The sequence below is a fragment of the Acanthopagrus latus genome, chromosome 8, assembly GCF_904848185.1.
Source record: "Acanthopagrus latus isolate v.2019 chromosome 8, fAcaLat1.1, whole genome shotgun sequence".
In the NCBI taxonomy this organism is placed as follows: Eukaryota; Metazoa; Chordata; class Actinopteri; order Spariformes; family Sparidae; genus Acanthopagrus; species Acanthopagrus latus.
Genome location: NC_051046.1, coordinates 14409195 through 14425899, shown reverse-complemented (window position 1 = coordinate 14425899; position 16705 = coordinate 14409195). Strand labels below are relative to the sequence as shown.

Here is a 16705-nt window from a genome sequence, read left to right as displayed (position 1 = left end):
TCTCCTGTGGGCTTTAACGTGACCCCCTTGATCCCGGTGGAAAGTCCGGAACCTACCGTCCACGTGATGGTCAGCTCCTTGCTCGTCCCTCCGCCCCCGCCGACGTCCGAGGGCGCCACCACAGGAACTACAATGAGACAGCAACAGCAAAACTCTGAGCCCACATGCTAAGAATCCACACAAACAACGCCAGCCCACACGGGCTGCGTAACCTATCCCTGGCAGCAGTACTGAAACATCTTTCCTCTGCAAATACAATATCAATGTCTTCCCCCGTGCCAAGCGCAACACCTTAATGCCAGTGTGGGAAGCTTGCCACTGAAGGAGACAGAGAGGCAAAAAGTTCTCTTGTCCTGCCCCTGAGTCCAGTAGCTCACTCTCAAAAAGATGATTGTTTTTTTAAGAGAGGTTACTGCGGGCCTGTGATTTCCATTTTATAATTGAATTTCAGTATACGGTTTCAGCAAAGTGCTCATTTGTAGAGGTTTGTGTGGTGAGTCTGGCAGCGCGCGTCTGCTGTAAGCAGCGCTGCTTGATGGGATTTCTGCTGACTCATTTCTACAGCGATACTTAACATGAGTAAACAGTGCCATAATAGAATGATGAAGAATAAATATCAGAATGGAAAGCTGGACTTTTGGGACCACATTTCCGTGACCTTTGAAGCCGGGAGAGGCCCTGTCCACGCGTACACGGCTATTCCTTAAAACAAAGCTCTTTCTCTTTCGTTCGGCTGTTCGTACGCACGTAAACGGCATTTTAGGTCACCGGAAAGGAGCTTTTGGAAGCTCCTTCAAGGGTGAATATATTTAGAAACTCTGTTTTCCGTCTTTACGTCCGGAAGGGCAGATATTTTTTGGGAAACTGAATGTTTGTAGCATCACCGACAAATGTGAACTCGTATACTCTGGTATATGTGCTATAATACTTGAGTTTGTATGGAGACAGAATCGATGTTGTGTCGTTTAATGTAATTTTAAGAAAGACACTAAATGGGTATTGAAAATACACCAATGGAAAAGAGAGACAGAAAATGGTTGCTTTTTTCTGACAAATTATCAATATAGCATATCGAGATGCAGTGAAGGGCAGTAATGTTTCTCAGACTTGTTTATCGTATACAATCTGCTTCCTGTCGAGACCTGAGTCTTCATATGAAACAAGCGTTGTGTATCAGGACGTGCTCTTACCTGCTTGCAGGGTTTTGTGTTTAGCTGACGGGCTGCTTGGCTCTCCTGTCCCCAGAGTGTTGGTGGCAGTCACCCTGAACTCATATTCTGTCCAGGGGAACAAATCCACCACTGTGGCCGTCTCCTCGTTCCCCTCCACGTCTGCAGGAGCTACAGAGAAATGCAGAGATTTCACTTTACAGCGTTTCCGGGGCTATAGCGCGGTATGTTAAAGCATTATACAACTGAACAAAAAATAACCTTAAAACAACAATGAAGTTCCATTTTTGGATTTCATTCCTATATTTTAAGTCCCTGAGGCGTGACTTAATTATATTGTAGGCCTCTTTTAGAGGCATTAACCACCACGTAGGCCTGCAGTATCACTATGTGGCATGACCCTAATTATTATTACATCAGAGCCAGCTCAGCATTAAGTCGGCAGTGTTTATTTGTCCAACTAGTGTGCTGGAGTCCTCACATGTAGTGGCAGCCTTCCAGACATCCGCAGAGAAGGAGTCCCTGTACTGGATGGTATATTTGGAGATGGGGCTGTGGTTGTCTGCTCCGCGGCTCCACTGCAGCGTCACGCTCTTGTCAGTTTTGTTCGTCACGCGCACCCCACCGGGGGCACCGGGGGGACCTGGAGCAAAGAGAAGGATAAGAGACGAAAGTGTTGTTGAATGGTGTGGCTGCAAGGTTGTGATGAGACTGGTGACACTGGCCCCTGAAGTTCACAAGTTTAACGAGACACTTCACATCAAAATCAAACATGCTCGTTTTCCTCCTACCTGTAGTGCTTTTTATCCGTCTAGATTGGTGTCTAGATTTGTTTGCTGCCAAGCTTTGGAGATATGATCTGTAGAGGTGTCTGCCCTCTCTTGAAAAAAAATGCCGGGTGTCATTCTATTATCTCTCAGAGAATGCAGCATCTCTATGGCTAATATCTCCAAAACACCCAGAAAAATATAAATAGATAACTAGCTCTTCAGGTATGAGTAAAATAAATATTTTTAATTTGAGGATGAACTGTCCCTTTAAATTTCCACTTTGAAATCTCCCTCAGGCAGGCTGTGAATGTCCTACTTGCTCAGGAATTGTCGACAAAGACAAAGAGGGTATAGTGTTATTGAAAGAGCCTTATCTTTATTCAAGCTCATGGGGAAATTCTTTGCAAAAGTCCCCAGCCTTTTAACAACTTAAACACCAGTCGCCAGCAAGAGGACTGTTTGATGCATATGAAACACAGCTCATCAAAGCCCCTTACATTTCCTCTTTTTAGTCTCTTCTTTAAAAGACATCAGTAAAGACTGATGGATTAACGCATTAGAGCTCGGAGCCCATTGACATATATGAACCAAAGCTTATCCAGAGGCTTTTGAATCCAATGTTTCTCTTGGTCCTCCTGCTCCTCTTGATTCTTCCCTTTGGAACGTAGAAATGGCCTAATAGAAAACCCAGACTGCGTCAGGGTTAGCCTCCCAACCCACAGCCTCAGAAATCAGCCAGGATTGACTTTTTCCAAGTCGTGAATATGAGCCGAGACAAGTAAGGCGATTAGACAGCCAAAGCTGGACAGCCCTTAAGCCTCCCCTCTCCTCCAAGAGTCAGGAGGGAGAGCAAGTAGTAAAAAAATCCACAGCACAGTGGGGTTTTTTTTTACAATTCAATGTAAGGGATGAAATATCATGTGCAGAATCACCCCGTCTTTACAATACTCTATCATATGGCACAATGTGTTTGCACTGATAAGCTTCAACACTATCTACTCAGTGACGCGCACATTCTCAAGAACCAAATTCGATCGCATTTAGCAATAGCGTTCCTAATTCACAGACACTTCACGTTATCACAGCCACATTTCAACACTGGCGAGGCTGTAACATTACGCTACAATAACACACACACACCTGTCAGGCGAAAACATCTCTTCTCCCTATCTCAAATCTCTACTAATAACACCCTACAGGTGCAGAGCTGTGTTTTTAGGTCGGACAATCTCCTGAAGCAGATCTGCTTCCTCATCTGTCGTGATAAATGGCTGTCTTTCATCTCTCCCTCGCTGCACCCCGGACTGTTGGCGCTCGGCACTCCATTAGGAGCGGCCCAGGGCCTGTGTTTTGGTTCCACTCTGGGAGACGTCACAGGCAGGCCGCCGCGCCGTTCACCTGGCCATCTGTCAGCGCCTGCTCAGAAAGCAGCAGCGGTGGCAGCACACCCAGGGCACAACAGGGATCACCGGCAACCAGATCACCGCGAGGGTTCTTGGGTTCCTATCTGAAGAGACCCTTTGTCCGCCAACACTGGGCCTGTTTCAAGACCCGAGGGGAGGGCTGTAAGGCAAGCTCTCACTCATCAGGAAGTGGAGGGTGAAAACAAAGCCCTGATGAATCATCCAGGAGGTGAAATACAGTAAATGACAGACAGAGCACTGTGAGTGTTTGGCAGGGTGGATTTTGCGCGTGTTGAAATCCGCATGAGGCTGGAAGAACAAGTCCTGAAATCAGCAGCACTCCGTATCAAAATATTGTGGCGAGAGATGGAAATCTATGATATCCGACACGCTTCAGTCATCAGATACTCATCACACGGCATTACACAACTCCTAAACGTAGTAGTTGCTGTAATGCCAGCGGCTCTCACCGCTTTACAAGAAATGCTTTTCATTCGGTTTGATAAAGTGAGAGGTGATGATCAATACAATTGAAAAACTTCTACTAATGTGTCTTATAATGGACACCCACTTAAAATGACAAACTTTCCTGCAAAGACTTTTATCACATTTGTTTTTCCAAGTTACTTTGCCCGCCTGGACTTTGTGGGGTTTATTCTGACCTCATTTGCAATGTGCAGACATACAGTATAGCCAAAGAATGTAATCTGCAGTTGTTGATTTCTTCACCATTCTCTGCACTTACAGAAAGGCTGCGGCCAGTTAACGGTAATAATATGCATCATCTTTAAGGAGACCTCCTAATAGGTCTGGCTGACCTTCTCTGAGTGGAAGATAGTTAGTGCTCCCTGTATGCATGTGTGTGTGTGTGTGTGTGTCTGTGTGTGTGTGTGTGTGTGTGTTCTCCCTCACTTTCTTTTTTTTCGCGTGGAGACTCGAGGGTTGACAGATTATCTGGCAAAAAGGCTACGGTCTGGTTATTCTTGAGAGATTTTCCACCCTCCAAACTCGTGCTGGAGAACATGCAGTACTTGTGTAATCTCTATTTGTGTTTTTTTTCTCTCATTTTTTTGGACACACAAACACTTCCGAGCTGTATATTACGAATGAGGATGAACTGCAGACTTACTCAGATGTGTTCCTTGTGATAATCTGTTGTCATTTACACGCGTTAATCACTTTTCTTTGGTGGTCATATGTGAGCCGATTGTAATATGACATGAAAAATAAGACCTTCCCCATGTCTGTCAACTGTCTATACAGGTCTGTGGTCCATTTGTTGAAGTTGTACTGGACTGTGGATTTCTTTGTGAAGGACTTGGGATCATATTTTCCATGACAGTCAAAATGATGTGACTCGTCTCGGTGCCTCTCCCCGCTCCACTAACAGAGAGCAACAGTGGCAAACACGAGTTTGGACCGGCTTCCAGCACAACACAGAAGTTCCACAGAGCCTCTGCAAAAATCCTGTGCTCGGTTTAATAAGGCGTCACAGGTCACATTTTGATGCAAATGTGACCCAATTCTGATCGGGACACAGAAGTGTGTGTCATGGAAATCTCTCACTGTTCCACTGCACAATAACCAAAACTAACAGTGAGTAGCGCTATTATGTAGGATCATGATGCTCCTAGAAGGAATGTGATTGAGAAAACGTCTTTTCAGATACAGTCAGACGACTCTGTGAATATGTGTGCTGCGATTGCACCACTCATGACTCACCCCTCACAACCAGCTGGGCCGAGGCGGTAACGTTGTCGATGGTTGTCTGAGCCATGCAGGTGTAGAGTCCAGCGTGCTTCAGCTGGGCGTTCTTGATCAGCAGCTCGCCGTTTGAGCTTCCATTCTGCACGAGATAAAAAAAAAAAAAACAACCAAAAAATAAAACGGATCCAAAGAATGAGAACAGGTCACTGAGGAGTGAGCAAAACATCTTAAATCATGAGGCAAAGCTTTCCCACTGTGTGCTTGTCAAAGGAAATTTGTCATGTTAGATACTGCCTCAGCCTGAAACTCCTCTTCAAGAATAAACAAAAGGAGATATAATTTCAGCTGCTTGGGTAACTCGGCAGAACCGGAGGGAGTGAGATACCTGAGCATCCAATTAAGGGAGCTGGACTTAAAGGTCTGTCACCTTTTTTCCTGTGAGGAAATGTCAAGCTGCGCACAGTGTTTGCTCTGGGCAGCCCTCTCACTGTAACCGTCCGGAAAAAGCACTCGAGATAATTACATGACTGCGTCGAACTTGCTGTTTAATACCACACAAATGGTATTAAGTGGAACCGGACCCCATTTTTTTTTTTTTTACGAGGGGAAATTCCTCCTTGTGTACAAAAATGAGGAATCATCAATCACAATCATTATAACGTGCTTTCCTAGTGGGCAGAGAGACAAATGAGAAATGTCGACCACTAACCTGCAGTTAGAGCCGCAGTACAGAGAGAGCACTGTAGGTCACGTCAACTATAATGGATGCTAGCGGAAATTACTATTAAACAGATCCACAATGCACTATTCCACTCAGGGAAGGAATGTGAAATTGATTTGAGAGTCATTTAAAGAAGGCTGTACTTTTCCATGTCAGGTACTCCAATAAAAATATTACGGACATCAACCTAACCTCAAATATGATTTGACGTGGATGAACTCCAGGCGAGAGCTGAGGTTTGGCAGTTAGGGCAAATTTGGGGCTATCAATTTAACTTCCATCATCACTGATGTTTGTTTCTCTTGAATCGATATGATGTCTAACCGGGGTGCGCTCGAAGTGTTGACTGTCCTTGTGCAGGTCAATGACGCGTCCATCCAGGGACCAGATGAAGGTGATGTCCAGAGAGTTGTCATGTGACGCGGCGCACTGCATCCTGGCGTTTTCACCCACTTTAACGTCGGAGTTGGCCGGTGCCAAGGTGATCTTTGTGGACTCTGGGGGAAAAACACAGGAGGATGAGAAAAATAAACCACTGAAACTTCATTTTAGCTGTTAGAAAATGTGTGTTAATAGATGAATAATGCAGGTTAATGATTTAAATTAAAAGTCTTAGTGGACACACATAGTGGACCGATCAACAGTGTATCAAAGTATGGTGTACAGGGGCGGAATTGTTCAATGTGCCCAAATGTCCAGAAGAGGGCAGAAAAGAGCTGTGCATCCAGCATCGCCGGAGATCAACTGCAAAAAATCCAAAAGGGGTTGACAGCCAAATTGCGTGTCGACAGGAAGAAAATGACAGGCACAAAACTCACATCAAGTGTATTATTCGCTATTCAATCAAACTATGTCAACAAGTTCTTAACTCAAGTCCTCAACTCATCTTTCATTGAACAGTGCGGGGACTTCAATCCATGCATGCCACCGTCCTTGGGGAGTGAGTGAATGTCCACCAGCAGCCTGTATACTGTCACTCTGCTCGGAGGACCATAATTCAACAGCAGCAGACGTTTGGAGGTCAGCACTGTTTGCTGGATCTGAGCGTGACGGGGATGATTGGCAGCGAAGGCCAACATCAGTCATAGCAACACCAGCTGCCCCAGATACATCACAAAAAAAGGTTACAAAGAGATTCTTTAATCAAGCCCATTAGTTATTAGTTGGACTTGCCTGTAACCTGCAGAGAGCCCGTGCTGTTGGCTTTGCCCCGGTCGTTCTCGGCGAAGCAGGTGTACCTGCCTTCATCCGCTCGCGTCACATTGAGGATCTCCAGGCTCCCATCCTCCCAGATGAACACCCTGAGGAGAAACCAGAGTGAATGCTTCACAGCCCGGTGAGATAGAGCTGTGTGACATAAAATATTCAGCGCAACATGAAGGTCAAGAGTCCAGCGAGTGTTTTTCCCATGGATATGTGGGTGATGAAAAATGATGTGGTACTCTGAAAGTTTGATATATGGTTCACCAAGAGAGAGAGAGAGAGAAAAAAAAGGTGTGTGATCTTAAAACTACTAAGCAAGGCGCAACATTAAACTGCACTGAAGGCGAGGCAACAATGTTTGATTCATTTTTCTCTGCATATTTCATATTCACGCATGAAAAATAGAGCTGCCCCGTCACTACTCCACTACCACTCTCGCGCAGACGGCCGCCGTGGAGAGTATTAGTGAGGCATATGCTGTATGGTAATTTGGCGAGTGCTCCTCCTCCGCGAGTCCCACTGTGGTGCGTGGGGGTATGCAGGGTGGGTGGTGGGGGGGTTGTGGGTCTTGGAGCTCACAGATTAGGCTTGTTTTGTCAGTGAGGAGCACAAGGCAGGGGTTTACACATCCTGCCCCATCCACGCTGATGAGCTTGAGAATGAGCTTAATGTCAACCAGTGACAGACAGCGAAGTCGCGCTCACTGACAAACAACACTGAAGATCCGTCTGGCATATATAGCAGATTCAGGGAGTTTAAATAGATCTAGGGCTGCAATTAACAATTCGTTTCATTATCGCTTAATCCATTGTTTGTTTTCACGATAAATCTACTCATCGCCTGGTCTCTGAAATGAACTTTGTGGAAAATGCTCCCAAAGTCCAAAGTGATGTTTTTCAAATTTCTTCTTTTGTCGAGCCAACAGTCCAAAACCCAAAGTTTCTTCATTTACTACCATAAATGACCGAAAAATGATCAAATCCTTATATTTAAGAAGCTGTAACCAGTTTGTTTAAAAACTGACTTAAACAGTCAATTGATGATCGAAATAGTTCTCTTTGGATCTACAGACCTATTAATCCACTAACCCCAGAATCACTGCACTGTACGTGTTGCTCTACTCTTGAGGGGGATCGCCTTTAAATCCAGATGCTTGTCCGTGTGTTAATATGACCCAGATATGTCTCACAGTCACAGAAGAAAGAAAAGAAAAAAAGGTCGATGAATATTTTCATTAAATATTACAAAGAAAAAACTGTGCCATGATAAAACAGCCTCTCTGTCTGAACACACATCCATGTGATTCTCATAGACCGGAGGACAAACCAAAGCGCGCCATCTCATTAGAGACCCGCTCACCTGGTGGAGTTGGAGAGCAGCTCGGTGTCTTTGCTCCAAGAGAAGGCGGGCTTTGGAGCCGCTTTGGGTCGACATTCGATCACCACCCGGCCGTTTTTAGCTGCCAGGACTCTCTTCACTGGGTTGTGCTCAAACGTGGGAGCACAGGCTGTGGAGGGAGGGTGTGGATTATTCATCACAAACCGCGCTCATGCATACATTGATGACACATTCTACACTCATAAGAAATGTCTAGTGTTCTGATCTGACATATTTTGAGTGCTAGTTCAAATTTGACCATTTTTAGAAACACTTTTTCAACCACCTTCCACACAATCTGACAACGTGCTCCGTACGTCCCAACGATCTCCAATGAGTCAGCTCAAAACCTGACCTTTAAATCTCTGATGCAGTGATTTGTGCCGCGCCTGCGGCCAAAACGTGACTCACCAAACACACGCAGCTCTGCGTTGGCGTATATGACTCCGTGGTGGTTCTCCGCTATGCACTGGTACATCCCCGAATCGTCGAAAGCCAAGCTGCTGAACCTCATTTCTTTCCTGTCGAGCTGCGGAAAAAAATAACGGGAGTGGGAAGTTAAAATACCGTTCTGCATTTCATCATTTCAAAAGGATTAGAAATCAAACTGTTGATTGTTGACACTCACCGGGGTTCAGATGATAATTAGATCATTTGACTGGGAGAGGAGTTCATTAATGCATAATGATGCATCCAGAAACATATATCAAACAGCCTCCCCCACTCTGCTGTCACTACCGCGCCTGCCTCTCTCTCCTGGGTATTTTTCAGGCCTGATGACAGTTGTTTCTATGGAGGGTTACACAACCCATGCTGGCACCGGCTCGATAACAACAGGTACTTTTTCCTGACATGATGCGCACCTACAGTGCCAGCTTCCTGTCACCGCTGCGCTACTGTAACAAACCCTGAGCTCCACACTGGAACAGGGCTCTGAGAGACCCTACAGAGCTGCCAAAAGGAGGCTGGGAAGCATTTTTTATAGCTCTAGCATTAACCGCTCGGTTACAGGACAATAAAGATTCATGGGTTTGAGCATTACCAGTTCTCCGTTTTTCAGCCAGCGAATGCGTGGTTTGGGTTTGCCACTGGCCATGCAGGACATGGTGTAATCGCTGCTGAGGTCTTTCTCTATGCTGCTGATGTGCTCCACCCACTCAGGGAAAGCTGCAAATGAGCAAAATCAAAGTTACAGTGTTTGGGGGGGGTGGGGTGTAAGAAGACTACAAAGCTGCTGAATAATATATGACACAAGGTGATACTTGAAGCACTGGAGTAGGTGTTGGATCTAAAAACAGAGCGAAGAACCTGAAAAAAATGTAGTGATAAAAACAAGGGGCTGGTGAATCTCTCCCGCGGAGTTGGCTTTGCTGAGAATACAGCTGACAAATGCTCGCTGCACTGTGATGCGTTTCTTTCAGGAGGAGAAGGCCGACTTCTCACCTTCCACAGACACTCGGGCAGTGTGGTAGTCCTTTCCCCTGGAGTTCACAGCTTCGCACTGATAGGTGCCGCCGTCCTCAAACTGCACGTTGTACAGGTGCAGATGGGCCCCCGCCATCCGCACCTCGTGATTGGCTGGCAGCTGTCCGTCGATCTTCTTCCAGCGGATCTCGGGGACGGGGCTGGGAAGGGCAGAGGGAGACAAAAATAACCCACGAGCCGGGCTTCAACTTGTGATGCACCGCCGCACTCGAGTCGTCCTCATTCTCAAACATGCTTTATAAATCATTTAGCTCAGTAAATAGACGAGGATCTGAGGCAGTCTAGGCTACAGTAAACACCACTTTAATATGCATTAGGGGTGAACAAATATAGTGTCTGGGAGACTGATACATCGCTCTTACTTTACATCTTTTTTTGTATTTGAATTGTAAACAGTCTCTGCATCATTTAAATTGAGTAATTTCATGCCCCAGTAACAACAGAGTAACCTTTATTCCTTACTGCGCAGAGAGGCCTCCAAAACTTAATTTACATTCATTCAAATTGTCCTTTGAGACCAATTTTACGAAATAAGAAACCTCGAAGATGAGACCCGCCAGCTTGTACGAGATGTTTTATGAAATCTTGCTGCCAAAACAGTGCACATTTCAAACAGTGCGCCGCAACAAGCGGGGCTAAATCGATGATCTCTCGCACTTACTTCCCCAAAGCGAAGCACTCCAAGGTGATATTCTGCCCCACCAGAGCAGTGGTGTCTGGGAACTTCACTTTGAGGTCAGCGGGGTATTTTCTGATGGGACCTGAGAGGAATGACAACAGATCAGAGTTAGGACTCAGGTGTAAAACCCATTATCTCGCTGCTAAGCCCGAACGACTCGAAATGATTCAGCGATCGTTCTAGCCATCTGAGTGTTTGTTCTTCTTCTGTTATTACCTAAGTGGGTCAAACGAAACTAAAAGACGCTCCTTTGTAAACGCAGCTTCACTCAGATGTCCTACTGAGACACTCGCACACACACAAAAAAAACACAGTATGTGATGAGATTTTCTAGGTTAGCAACACAAAGACTATATTTACATGCACTTGTCTTTTTGTACACATGATTGTAACAGAAGTTGTCCTGGCACATTTCCACTGAGTTTGTCTCTCGCAGCCTCAGCCGTATGAGTCTGCAGTGTATAAGGGGTAACCTGATGAACTCTTCTCCCTGGTGTGACAGGGACACAGATTTCGCAGTATACCGAGTGGAATCAGACGCGTCCGTGATCCTTCTCATCATCATCATCTCCGCCATTCTGCAGCGACTGAGCCACCTCGGCGGTTGATTTACAGCAGCAGATAATTTGGGCGGTATAATTTCTCGTCATCTGATCAGCGGTAAGACAGATAGCTTGAGACGGAGGCAACAATAAAAATGCATAATTTATGTGTCTGGTGTTCTTCCACTTGCGTTTTTCAGCCCAGACCCATAAATGCATTGTGTATCATAAAAAAAAAATAATAATAACATAACTCCAGTTGATGAAACACCTTCACATTTTGCAGAGACTGACTGGATTTCTGAATAAAGTGTTCACATGCTTCTATATCCAGGTTTCAATCAAAGAACCTAAAAAAAGAAGGAAGGGTCATTACGTCCCTGAATCTTCATTTGGTGCCAGACTGCTGCGATGGCTGTATTGACGATTATGGGAGATGCTTGATACATGGTAGCTGTGGTGGATGCGATTTATCGGCAGCAGATCATACTCGTGTTTTTTGGGGGTTTTTTGCAGCCCAAAATTAGCTGAGGTCTGGTCTTGCTTCTTTGATATGAAAGAGCAAAGCCATCAATATCACAAAAGAGCTCTCCACCTCGATAGCCATCTTTGGGGTGTCTGTTATGCAAGTCAGTCTCACCACAAAGATTCTGATGTTTGTTGCTTTTCATGCTCATTCGTAGCCTGAAGACATATTCTGTTATTTTGGAAAAACCCAAAATCCATCTTCTTCTAAACCCTGGCTTAATAATTCAATGTCTCATCTGGCAGTTTTCTACAAAATAAGGCGGCCTTTTATCTCATTGTAAATACTCTCACATCTCTGGATTCCAACGGATCCCCAATGCATCCATTCTTCAAAGTGCGCACATTGAGCATCCTTCTTGTTGTAGTTTCCACACTGTGTGATTTAATTCATTTTCTTTATGTGCGTTATACTTGTTTTATTTTGATATTTTTTTTCGTATGGGTGTGTGTGTGTGTGGGGGGGGGGGGGTTTGGACAGAGGTGTCTTTGTATTTCTCACCTAAAAAGTGGAAAAAACTACTTTGGATCGTAGATTTGTACCTCATCTTCTTACGTTTGTATAATACTGGTTTCCCAATAAGAGAATATACCGAAGATCCCGGAATGTGGTGTTTACATGCATCCTCTGCACACACACAAGGCGTTTGGAAAGCTGTAACTAAATGCAAAGGTATGCACTCCCCTCCACAGAAGGACACAAAAAACTGGTTGGAGTTAAATACAGGTCACGTCATACCCAGGAGGCATCTCGTAACACACGTATGCATGAGAGAGCCCAAACAACTGCCAAGCTCTGTTCTAATCCTGACCTCTTTGGTTGGACACAACATTTTTAGTTTGTGTTTACTACTATTTAAAACACATCCGCCACAGGTGAACCATACCAAAGTTACATAAGATCAAACAATGGAACAACTGGTGGATTCTGGGAAGGCGCCCCAAGGAAAATGTTAAAATAGTTATGCAGTTTTGTGTTTGTACGTACTTAAGTGTGGTCGCACAAACAGGCGGAGCATTAACAAACTTAAGTACATTCATTTCTTTCCCCTGGGCTGCTCATGATCTAGTTTGGGCTTCATAACGTGCCGAATCCGTCTTAAAGAAGGTTGTCGCGTCAGTCGACTCCTGAGCTAATTTGTTCCTGTAAATCTCATTTAAAGAGCCAGCAGCAGTGGCACGACCTTATCACATTCAAAACAAGCACTGTTGTGATTAAACATGGCGAATCAGCAGGGACGGGAGGAGAAAATCAATGCAGTATTTTGCTGCAACCGGGGCAGAGTCACTTCTTATCTTCAAGCCTATTTTGGAATCTCATCTCTTGAAGAACCACTTTAGCTGCTGCTCAATAGTCGCAGCTCATTTTCCTGGTAAAAGACAGATCACTTTTTGGAACACATTGACATTACAGGGAGACGTGTGCTCAATCCGTCTGTTGTAATTCAAGGTTGTATTGAAGTTAAGCACATTTTACACATCGAAACTCAATAAATCTTTACATATTAGAGAAAGGCGCCTTAATAGAAGCGCATTGCAAATATTATCATGGCCTATAACATCCTCCTGTGATTGGTGTGGTACGGGATAATTAAACCAACCTAGAGTTTGACTTCTAGCTGGGTCATTTAACACTGAAGAGAGCAGAAATCTCAAAACCGTGTCAACGTAATCAAAATCTATGAAAAAAAAGAGAAAGACAACGTGAGGTACTAACGTTCAGCCAGAGGTACGAGGGGGATGTAGTTGGAGAAAACGCTCTTGGAAATAGACTGGCTGGAGGCGATGCAGGAGTAGTTGCCGCTGTCCGAGGAGTCCACCTTGGAGATGTAAAGGTTACCCGTTATCTGGGAGACAAAGCGCCTCTTGTCCAGCGGGATGAAGGTGGGGAACTCGTTGAGGATCCAGCGGAATGACAGCTCGGCTGCACAGGGAGAGAGACACGACAAAAAAAAAAATGCCTCGCGTCAATCAAGACCCTGGACACACGACAAAAGCTTCAGAGAGACCCCGGGGAGACTGGGTGTGAATCCGGCTCACTCTGAATAATCTGAACGCATGCAAAATAAAAATAGCACAATTGTTGGGCACCGAGGGGGATTTATTATTCAAGCATCTATTGACCTTTTAGATGAAATCTTATAATTCTTTTTTTGCTGAGAGGCATACTAAGCATTTTGGTGCCATGGAGAGAGACTTAACGCCGCTTTCAGACTGATTTGCATTAGCACGAATATGAAAATCATGTTAAATGGAAAAGGAGGAGAATAAAATGAGGCCACATACCAGTAAAATAAAAGAAGTCAAACAACAACCCTTAAAATTACTCATTAGCCTGAACTAAATATGAGACGGATGAAGCCTCTTATGTTCGTCCTTTTGTGCACTCATGAGGGAATACAAGCAAGCCCAGCGTTGGGATGAGTGCTAACTGAGAGAAAAGCTTAAAACTAAGATAATGACACAGTGACAGAGCCAGTGATGTCATTATTTTTTACACCTTAGAGGACATTAAGAAGGGCAACTCAATCTCAGTCCCACAGGGACAAAATATCCTTGGTTCATTTCATATTCAGTTCATCAGTTTCATGAAAACCTCAATATGGATACAAGGATTAAAAAAAAAGAAAAAAAGCTGTATGTATAATAATCACTTTAACTGTCAAACTTTCATTTTCATTTACCTGATTGGTTGAAACACAGAGGAGAAAATCCACACAATCAAGGATAGAGCATTTAAAAAAAAAATCCATACAGAGAAGGACCGGATATCAGAATAGGGAGCGGCGCTAACTGCTGCAGCAATGTTCCACCCGCCCACTTATCAGTCAGATGCTAATGCTGCCTGATGAGGGAGGCTGACTGAATCTTGAAGGGGCACTTCAGCACTCACACGCACCGTACCTGGATAATGTGGTGGGGGGGCGCAGAGCAGCACGGCCCCCTGCCCCTCTTTGACATAAACCGACTCCCTCTCCTCTGACGAGAAAAGGTCGAGGTCTGAAAGAGGCAGAGACGACACAATCAATGGTGAGAGCTGCTCACACGTTCATATTTGCCGATCTCCTACAGCTCATTTCCATAAAATCTACGTGCTATGCTAAATTTATGCTAAATGATTGCATAAAGTTCAACAACTGCTATTGAATTGAGCTGTAGTGTTAATAAAAAAAAAAAAGTATATTAGTCTTGGTGGCATCAAGAAATTAGATCATACACCATTTGCACACTGCACGCCAGTTTGCACACCACTTATGATTTGTCCCAGCTGTCCAATTTCAGTGCGCTTAATACGCATGAAAGTACAGCTCCGGAGTGGGTTCAGCTGATTCTGCATGGTACTGCGCATCATCGCGTTGCACACAGGGCTTCACATCTGGGCCACTTACATCCGAACTGAACCGAGGCGTCTTGGCTGATCACCGTGCCGTACGTGTTGCTCGCCAAGCAGGTGTACTTTCCCACATGTTGGGTTTTGATGGGGTTGCTGATGACCAAGTTGCCTCCCACTAAACTGTAGTGGCTGCCCTCAGCGTTCAGGTCGATCTCCATGTCGTCCTTCAGCCACCTGCCATGAGGAAACATTTAGGGTCAGATCACTGGTGCAGTATCAAAGCAGTCAATTAGCAGAGGTCAAATATGATAACTGACATTTACTTGCAATAAACATCTCCACACAGTATAAAACTGAAAGCTGTTTTCTATTAAAGCGATATCAAATTTCATGTTTTGAAGGGACTAGCAGACTGTACTGTACATGAACCCTCTTCAACACTTCATAACAGCTGTGGTCAAAGCTAATTCTTGCACCTCTGACTTCTAATTCCAGGCTCACTGACAGTGAAAGTGATTTGGAGGATGTCAACCAGTGTCATCTGTCATTTTAGTTTTCATATTTTTCAAAAATATCTTTTAGACTCTGAGCACATCATACTCCAGGAATGTATGTGCGCAGTGCTCCGGACAGTGGCTTCATTTATTTCTTCATGAGGTCATCTAAGCTCGTCCCTCCGTTCGATGACTAATGGTCTGGTGATTTCTTCACTTTGATCCTAACTGTTTCTTATTTGCTTCAATACTTTCATTGTAATGATGACAAAAACATGTACAACACGATACAATTGGCAGAGCTTTTATATATTTCCAAATCACTATTAGGACTATCTACAATGTCCTTTATACTTGCATTTGTGTATGGCAGGAGTGTATGGATCTCAACTTTCCAGCCAATATATTTACATCTTAATGGAAATGGATGGTGCAAACCCCTTAATACATTTCGCTGCGTAAATGAGGTGGATTCACGGCGGCAGTGCTGTTTGCTTTGCTGCTGCTGGTGCATGGAGCAACATCTTGTTTGTTATTACGTTTTCCTGGCATGTCATATTTTGTCATTTAAATTATTGTTAGCATGGAGTGGGGGGGGGGACATCTGCTGCGAATCAAATGAGCTCCGCAGGTTGTTTGACAACAAAATTATTTGGGAGCGACTTGAGAATATATCACCCAATCATGCACTGCTGGATGGTCACACGCATAATGGCACATCGCCTTTTTCGGTGCAATCGATGTTCACAAAAATATGCTTGGGACCTCGCTATTTACAGGCAGATCCTAAACCCGTGTGAATACAGCCTGGGAGATGGTGAGCTATGGGAGCCACACAGGACGCACAGCGGGCAGTAATGAGACTGGGTTTATGAGGAACATATGTTACTTGTATGTGGCAGGTGGACTGGCCCGGGCCCTGCAGCTCATGGTGATTTTTGCCTCGGGCGACTCCTCGGGGTAGATGGTCTCCACCGGCTGCTCCTCAAACACCGGCCCGTAACCTGTGGCTTCGTCTGCCGACAACAAAACAAACGAGACCGGGGTGAATAACAACAAGCTGGGTCGGGCTTGCAAACAGGAAATATCAATGTGTCAGAGCTCGGCGGCTGTCTGGCAGTTCTGGGGCAGTTCCATCAAAAAGTGAGACAGCACGGTTCAGATGTAAGACCAATAACAAAACATACCGACTAGACTCTCTGTGTGGACCTGCCTTTAAATATTTCAGCCTTGTTTGTGGTTTTCACTGACGCGCACACCTCTATAAATCCTGTCATGGCTTTAACTAATCTAATA

At 44.8% G+C, this 16705-nt stretch overlaps 1 protein-coding gene across 2 annotated transcripts in view; it reads right to left on the bottom strand.

The window, feature by feature from the left end:
- cntn1a (contactin 1a) overlaps positions 1-16705 on the bottom strand; it is a 67920-nt gene that overhangs the window by 7298 nt on the left and 43917 nt on the right. For both annotated transcript variants that reach the window (XM_037108208.1, XM_037108210.1), the window contains exons 4-18: positions 16299-16425; positions 14971-15149; positions 14486-14581; positions 13299-13505; positions 10497-10596; positions 9794-9975; positions 9393-9517; positions 8762-8879; positions 8333-8480; positions 6944-7071; positions 6095-6267; positions 5065-5188; positions 1651-1812; positions 1191-1340; positions 57-127 (exon numbers count right to left, since the gene is read on the bottom strand). In XM_037108208.1, coding sequence (XP_036964103.1) covers positions 57-127; positions 1191-1340; positions 1651-1812; positions 5065-5188; positions 6095-6267; positions 6944-7071; positions 8333-8480; positions 8762-8879; positions 9393-9517; positions 9794-9975; positions 10497-10596; positions 13299-13505; positions 14486-14581; positions 14971-15149; positions 16299-16425 — 2090 coding nt within the window. The remainder of the gene's footprint in view (positions 1-56; positions 128-1190; positions 1341-1650; positions 1813-5064; positions 5189-6094; positions 6268-6943; positions 7072-8332; positions 8481-8761; positions 8880-9392; positions 9518-9793; positions 9976-10496; positions 10597-13298; positions 13506-14485; positions 14582-14970; positions 15150-16298; positions 16426-16705) is intronic.